This window comes from Haemaphysalis longicornis, unplaced genomic scaffold (genome assembly GCF_048455015.1).
Source record: "Haemaphysalis longicornis isolate Haplotype H1 unplaced genomic scaffold, Haemaphysalis longicornis Haplotype H1 scaffold_1, whole genome shotgun sequence".
Lineage (NCBI taxonomy): Eukaryota > Metazoa > Arthropoda > Arachnida > Ixodida > Ixodidae > Haemaphysalis > Haemaphysalis longicornis.
This window is the reverse complement of record NW_027526203.1, coordinates 215,114,207-215,124,092: the sequence shown is the minus strand read 5'-3', so window position 1 is coordinate 215,124,092 and position 9,886 is coordinate 215,114,207. Positions and strand designations below refer to the sequence as shown.

Below are 9,886 nucleotides of genomic sequence, written 5' to 3'. Positions count from 1 at the left end.
ACTGCTCTTATAAGCTTGCCGAACGAGTTATTTGCACTTCAATGTAGGGCACATTCTTTTTATAGCAGTAAAAATTATGGGGTGAACAATTAAAGTTACGAACGAACGTGTAAACACCGAAGCAGTCAGTGCGGCACTTTGCCGGCGTAGAGTTAATACAACTGTTTGCCGGCTGACACCGCTAACACAGCCATCGGATGCGCTGGGCTTGTCTGAACCAACACTGACGAACTGACACAAGCGGAACGGTCGCTTACGTGACCATGTTTGTCAAGTCGTTTTAGGAAACGATTGGTATAAACCGTAATAAAAATATGGCAGGTGTAGAAGTCCGGCAAGAAGCAAAGTGCAAACACTGGCTCTTCAGCATTCTGTGGCACTGTGGCTCCACGTGGCCGGAGCAACGGCGCGCCTCCCTGTTCTGTGGGCGCGCCGTCGGCAGCCGATCTCGGAGGTCACGATCAAATGGGCGCCTGTGAGATAGTAGTAGCCCTTGTATTTAGCAGGTATTTAGTTTTGAGGCCCTGCTCTTAATATATATGTCATTGCTGACGTCACGAAGCCACACGATTTAGCAGGAGAATTGAAATTTTGACTTCTGTCACAAACTATCGCTCACCGTTTCTGGAATTCAGGATGTCACGGCTCCAATGCGTGTTTTCACCGCATCAAAGACGTATACACCTGACGGTTTGTTTCGCATTAGGTCGCACAACAAACAGATTCTTCGAGCGTTCCCTTGATGACGCTATCGACGAACTTTAGACTATTCAAAACTACGCGCGCTGAACTCACCCACCGCCGTTCCCGGCGGAAGTCGGTCTTCCCGCCATGCTTTGCTGATGTAGAAGTGGTAGAAGTTCGTCTGTGGCCGGCTGGTAGCCGGCGCATTTTCCGAAGGCAGTTTGAGGTCTCTCACTGAAATTTTGCGAGTGTTTTGCTGCCTAATGTTTAAAATTTTCACTCTATTGTGCCCGACAACAGTGCCAAATGAGGTGCGCTCAATTTGACGGCGGCAGCGACGGGTGCGGCTCCAAGGAGAGGACGACGAGTGAACCCGGGTGCTGCCTTCGCCAGCCGTCGTGAGCATGCCGGCGCAGGATAGCCGAGAGGTGATGTCCCACCGCATGCCGCACGAAACGCTGTACGGTTACTGCTGGTGCCGAAGGAGCGTCGACAAGGTGCAGAGCCTGCGGAGCGTGTGCGGTCACGCGCTGGTTCGGGATGCCCGCGTTCTGCTTCGCGTCCTTCCCAGCGTGCCGGTCGCCTTCATCGCGGAGCTCCTGGTCAGGGCCGTGGAAGACGGGCGCGACCGGGCAGCGCAGCTGCTGGTTTCCGTGTGGCCCGGCAGCTCGCTCGACTTGCCCGCCGTGGTCGGCGGCAGCTGCCCCCTCGCGCTCCACCCGAAGCGCGCCGTGGCCACCACTGCCATCGTGAGGGCGTTCGTGGAGCTCGCCCTGAGGGGGGAAAACGACAACCTGTGTTTCCTGAACGTCACGGGCTTCCAGCTGGGCCGCGAGCTCATGGAGTTCGTCGAGCGCAAGATGGCCGTGTTCTCCAAGAAGGAGACGTGGGGCAGTCCGCGCAGCCTGAGGTGCGACTTCCTCATCGGCGAGGGGTACTCGTTCGACATTTTCTGCTCGCTCCTGCAGCACCGCCTGGGCAAGAAGGTGCTGCAGTTCGAGGTTCGAAACTTGGAGGTCGAAGGCGTTGGAGAAGCGAAGCTGCTGCAGCTCCTCGAAATGCTGGACCCGGACGCGCTGGTCGGCCTTAGCCTGGCGTACAACTCGCTTCAGAATCAAGGGCTCCTGCGAGTGTCTGAGCGTCTGCGTCGCTTCCGCGGGCTCGTGGCCCTCGACGTGTCGTCCAACGGCGTGCGCCGCGGGGACGCCCAGCACTACGACTACCTGTCGGACACCATCCGGAGCCTGCCGCGGCTGCGGCGGCTCAACATCAAGAGCTGCCGCATCGGCGGCTACCTGAACACGCTGGTGGCACGCTGCTCGCGGGAACTGAGCCATCTGGATATCAGCGCTTGCGGCCTACGCCAGCAGGACCTCAGGGTCATCGGCCGTTTTCAGAATCTCAACAGTCTGGTGCTGTCGGACAACAATCTCTCGCACATGGTTCCGGAACTAATTGACGTGCTTTTCACCCTAGAGAAGCTTCAGGTAATGCTGCTGTCAAACTGCGAGCTGAGAGCTGATAGCTTCGTCATTTTGTGGGAAGCCCTTCGCATTTGTGGCAGCAGTCTGCACTGGCTGGACCTCTCGTGGAACAAACTCTCCGAGGACAATCTGGCAGTTATTGTCGGTGACCTGTTATTGCACTACTTGCCGCATTTAGCCCACCTGCTGCTTCCTGTTCCTAGCAATCCTAGTCCTACGTACTTTGAGCTTATCAAGCATCTCGAAGCAGAACTGCCACATATCCGAGTGCAGACTGACATGGTCTAGAGAGGGTACTGGTATTGGGCACGGGTTCCATCTTCTACAGTGACATTTTGTTATCTTGGTATTGGTGGGCCAGCATCCCCGTCTGTAAGCGTTTTACCTGTACCTTTTGGCTTTACAAAGTTTTTTGCCAAGCTTCTTTCCGATTACAGACTTGCTGTCTGCCGCTGCAGACACTTGTTGCTCATTTTACAGCATGTAGGAGTGCTGTCTTGCCCACTACAACAATTTCTACTGTAAACATCCAGGAGCTCCGCATTTTGACACAGGGATGCAAAATCAAGTATACCTTTTAAATGTCTTGCAATGCAGCATTGCGCAGTTTACTCAAATGTTAGGCTGTTCATAATGTGGCTCGTGAGGTGGAGGGATCCTAACCCTTAAAGGAGCCATGAAGAGAAAATGCAAGTTGGATATATTCGAAAGATTTCGTGTTTTATAGTGCCCCCAGCGCTTATCCGGATACAAACGGTGCTTTATTCACTGAGAAATTAAACAATTTAGGTTAAAATTTTGATTTTCCCGCTCAATCGTGCGTTTTCGTGGCCCCAAGTGACATCACGGGAACCGACCGCTCTGCAGCCTAGAGTACCTTCATTCACGCATCCGCCGTACAGGGTAGAGACACGTAACGCTGGCGCCGCCATGTTCGGTTGCTCGCTCGCCGCCGAAGCAAGTCATTGTGTCAAAACCGCGCTAAAATTATCGCCGCAACGCGGTTTACTGAAGTTTGAATCATATTGTCTGTTTCGCGTTGCTAGGTCTCGTGGGAAACGAAAAGAATAATGCGTTGAGATCGTTGGCCCAATTGCGGCGGCACGGGACCGTTCAAAGGTTGTCTCCACCCTGTAGCGGTGTTGGTTTGTTCCCGCGTTTCTTTACGTTCCGTAACCTAGATGGCGCCACCATACCGTGGCAAGCGTTTGGTTTGTTTTTGCCCGCATTTAAACCTGGCTTGTTTTTGTTCTGGGAGAAAATATTCGTTCCCTGAAACAGTGCTCGCTCGACAAATGGGGTCACGTAAGACACCGTTGCTTGCGTCAATCGGCCAGTGTCGTCTGAGACAACCCCAAGCCCCATAGTGCTGTGCAGCTAAACCAAAGCATGCTGTGCGCAGTACGAACAGCAGAACGCATCAGTACTTCTATGTTTACATGTGCTTTCGTAACTTCCACTGTTTGTCCCATCATTCCTATTGCTTTGTAAAGAATGTGCCCTAAATTTAAGCGCAAATCGCTCGTTTGTCTAGTTTGTAAGCTCTACCTAATTTGCGTCTGCTTCTGCCAGCCTCCGCCAATTGCAGAGCTTAGCCCATGTGACATCACAGGTTCGGTTGCGGGAAATGAGCTGGTGGGTCGCATGACCATTCCCGTTTTTCCTAATTATGTAGCTTATTTGAGCGAAGTTTACGTTAAAAGTGGTGTCAGTATGATTCTAACGAGACAATCTTTTGAATGAACCAAACTTGTGTTTTCTCTTCATGGCTCCTTTAAGTTAAGAGGGAGTGGAAGGTACAAGTTTATTAGACTGATTGTTATGACGCGGTGCTTGCCCCTAGTCTTGGGCTCCAGTCTCCACGACACTGGTGGCTGCTGTGACAATTGTTCAGCATCGCACGTCATAGTCGGTGCAGACAGAGCAGGGCCTTAATTATTCCACTGCTGCTCTGTTAGACGGGCGTTGTGGATTTGGTCTCAGCCTGCTGCTGTTTATTATGGTAGAGGCTGGCTAGGTAAAAACCGCTAGTAAAAAACAGCTGGGTAAAGCTGGTGTTGTCAGAAGGGAGGGGGGACAATGTTAATTTGGATAGAGTGGAGTGTTTAAGGGTGGGTGAATGGGACTTAAATTTGGGTTGATTCATAGTTCAGGATTTTTTAGAATACAGGTGCTGACGGGGTGGATTACTGTGGTTGCTGTCAGCCTGGGAAAGGGAGTCACAAGCCCAGGTGTGAGCCTGTTGGTAGCTAATGTGTGCCACAATGTACAGGCGAGACACAATTTTCCGGCCCACTCAAGTGCATGGAGAAAGCCACCCTTGTGCAATTTGGAGGCCTCGCTCCTGTTGTCGAGACCAGAGCGGCATGCATGCAAGTCCTTTTGTATTTTCAGGCACTCAGATTTTCTTGCTTCCTGTGGCGGTGCCACGATGTTCAGTAAAGTGCTGTAGGGCAATGCCTGTCGCATTCCTTTCGTCTCAATGGCCCATTTGTAATGTCATAATGCAACGGTTGCGTCTGCCTTTGCACAACTGATCAGTCCTTACTTGGAATATTTCTTTTGGTATTTTTCTGTTTTTTGCTGCATTGTTTATACAGTGATATTTGCAGCTTGCGAGTTGCGTCGCAGATTGAAGCGTACGTATGTGAAGCACCATGACAGGGTGTCACCCTCTCGATAACGAAATTCCAAGGAGATAATTTGCTGAAGTTTATTTGCTTCAAAAATAAAGAAAAAAGAAATCTTGCCAACAAACTCGAACTACAGGCTTTGACGTATGAAACTGCTGTTTACAGCAATACTTGCTGGACGCATCAAGGAAGGGAGTATAACAGCCTAATATTGCTGCATGCTCGCCAATCGCCCATCCAGCGAAGCTGGTTCCACAGGTGCACGCCTGTATTGCTGCGATGCACGAGCCATTGGCTCCACACCCGTCCATGCCTCGCATGATCATCAAGTGGACCAGCGCCACCACGGGCGGAACGGAGGTCGGCGCAGACGGCTGAGTGCATGGGGTCGGTGTGAGATGCCGAGCAGTGGGCAACATTACTTTTAACAGCGAAGCAGTTGAGTAAACCGTTTGTGTATGGTGACCGCAGTTTTAAAAATATCAAGAAAATGCTGAGCTCTCTTGCAAGTGCGTCTCGAGCGCACGTTTGTCAAGCTAAGCATATCACTTTGGAGTATTGGCCAATATTGGCCAAAAAAAAGTTGCAGAGGCATTTACGTTTGTATCCTACGATGTAAGACGCAATAGCGATACTTCGACTTCCACAGAGCGTGTTCGTACGCAGCAGCTGCTTTTCCAATCTATGCTTCACAATCACGAAAGGTTATCGAAAAGAGAAAGATTAGAAACCAGGGTTTTTAATTGCCGTGTCCCAGGATTGCCGTGTCTCTGCGCTTCTGTGGCTTAAAATGTGAGCGTGAAAGGTTGCGAATGCGAGGTGTTTGTCAGTTTGAGCCCCCGCACGGGGCACCTTGAGTATTCATGGTGACGGTGTTGGCGACACCGCGGACCCCGAGCCCCCAACATAAACTGTAACCTACCGTGGTGATGTGTTTAAAGGTGAAGGGTAGAAGCCTCAAACGGTGGCCGTCGGAGCCCAGGTCAAGCTCCGGCGGATGGGCTCCCTGTCTGTCTACCAGGCAGGGAGCTCCGGGACCTCTCAGGCTATCAGGGTAAGGTTTGAGAAGAAAGTGCCCCCGTCCCCTGCTTCTATTACATGCCATATGGTAAATCGTAAACCCCCCCCCCCAAACATGATCGGACCTTGAAAAGGGTCCGCACCGAAGAATCTTTTCCACCTCTTCCTGCCATCAACTCACCGAAACCTGACAACTACCCACGTTTTTTGATAGTTGAATCGGTTGACAAATCCAAGCCTCTTTCCTCACAATCTGTATTCCTTGTATCCAAGTTTCTTGAATCTATCCTAGGCAACACATACAATGCTAAAAAACTAAGAACTGGCGAGGTCCTAGTTGAGGTTAACTCACAGAAGCAAGCCACAACTCTCATGAGCCAAACCCGCATGGCAGACCTGGATATCAGAGTCACACCCCACCGCAGCCTCAACAGCTTCCAGGGTGTGATATCTGAGCCAGACCTCCTAACCGAGACAGAGATCGATCTGCTTGAAGGCCTAAAAGATCAAGGCGTGACAGCAGTAAGGCGCATCGTCATTAGGAGAGATAACAAAGAAATAGCCACCAAACATCTGATTCTGACTTTCGACCGCTGCACACTGCCCGAGCATATCAACGCAGGTTTCATCCGTTGTTCTGTCCGGCCATACATCCCAAACCCGCGGCGCTGTTTCAAGTGCCAGAGGTTCGGGCATGGTACCAACTCCTGTCGTGGCAGAACAACATGTGCCAAATGTGGCCAGCATGATCATCTATCTGACAAGTGCACTGCAACCAACCTTACCTGCCCGAATTGCCAGGGTCCACATGCAGCATACTCTCGCGCCTGTGAAAAGTTTCAACTAGAGAAAAAAATCATTAACATAAAGGTAACAGAAAACATCACCTTCCCCGAGGCGCGAAAGAGGTTCGCCTCTTTTCCCCTGGGGAGGTACGCCGACGCAGCTCGCCGGGGGGCGGAGCGGCGTCTGGTTTCGGCGGGGACCCAGTACCGCGAGTCAAACTTGGTCCCGCCCCCGTCCCCCCCTGGGTTGCCTCTGGCAGCCCAACCCGCCCCCGCACCGCTCGCTGAGCCAGCAGCGGCTGTGGTGGCATCCACGTCCGGTGGGGATGCTGCTGGACCCACCGTTTCCCCCTCTCCACCGGCCCGAAGCACACGCGAGGGCCCGGACGAGATGGAGACGGAGGTAGTCGCAGTGACCCCCTCCCCCGCCTCACTGCCTGTGCCATCTGTGGTGCTCCCCACGCCTTCGGCACTGGCAGCGCAGGCAAGGAACACCCGAAAGGCTACCACGTCAAGGGGGCCCAGTCCGCTGGGCACCCCCTTGCCTTCAGATGACGACATGGACGTCGAGCCCTTCCGGCTTTCATCGCAGCGGAAGGAACGGGCTGCGACGTCCAGGTCAGTAGAGAAGGCCAGAAAACCCCTCCCAAGAGTGCAAGCCCCGAAAGACCCTACATAAATAGTCACACTCCAGTAGCTCTGAACACATAATAATGGGAAGAGAAAATATTGTTCAATGGAACTGCAGAGGCCTTCTGAATAATCTTGACGACGTGTATGAGATTCTGCATGCCAATCAGCCAAGCATAATGTGTGTCCAGGAAACACATCTGAATTCTAAACACACAAATTTCTTGAATAGTTACCTGGTATACAGGAAAGACAGGGATGGCTGCACACACTCTTCTGGCGGTGTTGCCATAATCGCCCGCAAATCCTTAGCATGCCACCCTGTCACCTTGAACACCGTCCTTGAGGCTGTAGCCGTTCGCTCAATAATATTTAATAGGTTGATAACGGTATGCTCCATATACATTCCTCCTGATGTTGCACTTACGAGCTCCGACTTCGAGGCGCTGGTTGACCAGCTGCCCGAACCATACATCCTTACAGGCGACCTTAATGCTCACAACACTCTTTGGGGCTCTTCCAGAACGGATGCCCGAGGTCGCCTGATAGAGAAATTCCTGACATCTTCTGGAGCATGCCTTTTCAACAATAAACAGCCTACATACCATAACATAGGACACAACACATACTCATGTCTTGACTTGGCAATTGGCTCCGCAGTTCTCTTTCCTCTCCTCGAGTGGGGTGTGGGCACTGACCCATACGGTAGTGACCACTTCCCCACCTCACTCACATACATAGGTAAAGGCCCATGCAGTCCATCTTCCCATAATAGGTTCAATGAAGCACGAGCTAACTGGAATACATTTACAGAGACATCCAAACTACACCACACATCCATAGGACACCTACACGTCGAAGAAGCTACGCAACTCCTCACGGCGCACATCCTCGCCGCCGCCGAAAAGTTCATTCCCCACGCCTCTGGTGCCCCGCGCAACCAGCGGAGGCCGTGGTGGAATGAGGACTGTAGGCGGGCGCGAGAGGCCCAGAACAAGGCGTGGGGTATCCTTCGTCGGTACCCCACGTCGGGAAACCTCCTCTTGTTCAAACGGGCCAAGGCGTTAGGAAAACGTGTGCGCCGTGAGGCAAAACGAGAGAGTTGGCGTACATTCATAACATCAATAAACTCCTACACAGACACACGGAAAGTATGGACACGTATACGCAAGCTAAAAGGACAACAGACACACAGCCTGCCCCTGGTTAGCACAACAGGGGACACTCTGGAAGACCAGGCTGACACACTCGCACAACACTTCCAACACGTTTCTAGTTCAGCACACTACACAAACACTTTCATGAAACACAAACAAACGGCCGAAAAGAAGCCTATACTAGATAACAATAGGTCAACATCTTCTTATAACTCAGAGTTTTCACTGCATGAGCTGAAGGCTGCTTTGAGCACGTGTAAACCCTCAGCTCCAGGCCCAGACAACATCACATACACAATGATACAACACCTGCACGCAGACACTCTTCTAACAACCTTACACCTATATAACAAGATTTGGCTTTCGGGGCACATTCCAAACTCTTGGAAGGAGGCTATAGTTGTAGCTTTCCTGAAGGAGGGAAAGGACCCGTCGTCCCCCTCAAGTTACCGTCCTATTGCCCTGACGAGCTGCCTGTGCAAGCTCTTCAAGAAGATGATAAATCGCAGACTCGTGTACTTCCTTGAGTACAACGGTCTTCTCGAGAGCTGCCAGGCAGGCTTCAGGGCAGGGCGATCCACGAATGATCAACTTGTAGCGCTTGAATCGTATATTAAGGATGCCTTCGCGCATAAACGGTATCGTTTAACTGTCTTTTTCGATCTCGAGAAGGCCTACGACACCGCTTGGCGCTACGGGATCCTCAGTGACCTGAAGTCATTCGGTGTCTCGGGTAACATGTTAAACAGTCGTGTCAGTTACCTGTCAGACAGAACGTTTCGAGTGAGAGTCGGTGGTGCATTCTCAAGGGTTCACGTACAAGAAAATGGCGTGCCACAAGGTGGTGTGTTAAGCTGCACTCTCTTCATAGTAAAAATGAACTCTCTTGGTAAGGCACTGCCACCCACAATCTCTTATTCCATGTATGTAGATGACGTCCAGATATCCTATAAATCATGTAATATGTCAATCTGCGAACGTCAAGTCCAGCTTGGTGTCAAGAAACTTGCCGGCTGGGCAGACAAGAATGGGTTTAAATTGAATCCTGCAAAAAGCTCCTGCGTTGTGTTCTCCAGAAAGCGCGGGGTCCATCCGGACCCAGACATTACTCTTAATGGCGCGTCGCTTCCTGTGAATAAGGAGCACAAGTTCTTAGGTGTGGTGTTTGATCACAAACTCACATTCATTCCCCACATCAGGGAACTTAAAAATAAATGTCTCAAAACAATGAATATACTTAAGGTTCTTTCCCACCAATCCTATGGTTCCGACAAAGAACTCTTGCTTCGCTTGTATACTGCTTTGGTTGGGTCTCGTTTGGACTATGGCAGTGTGGTGTATGGGTCGGCGACTAAGACAGCCTTGCGAATTCTTGACCCAGTTCTACACCTGGGCCTTCGTCTTTCGTCGGGTGCTTTCCGCACTAGCCCTGCTGAGAGTCTTAATGTTGAGTGTAATAAGTGGAGCCTTGAGAACCCACGAACATACATGGA

General features: G+C 51.4%; 1 protein-coding gene across 1 annotated transcript; it reads left to right on the top strand.

Moving 5' to 3' along the window:
- Positions 1-852: 852 nt before the first annotated feature.
- LOC144141702 (leucine-rich repeat-containing protein 14-like) lies at positions 853-4,925 on the top strand. Its single transcript, XM_077673219.1, has one exon. It carries the CDS (start codon positions 1,089-1,091, stop codon positions 2,454-2,456), a length of 1,368 nt encoding a protein of 455 aa, XP_077529345.1. The 5' UTR covers positions 853-1,088; the 3' UTR covers positions 2,457-4,925.
- The last annotated feature ends 4,961 nt before the right edge of the window (positions 4,926-9,886 follow it).

What these genes read in the sequence shown, in the direction of transcription:
- LOC144141702 (XM_077673219.1), top strand. Translation starts at nt 1,089, where the DNA reads ATGCCGGCGCAGGATAGCCGAGAGGTGATGTCCCACCGCATGCCGCAC.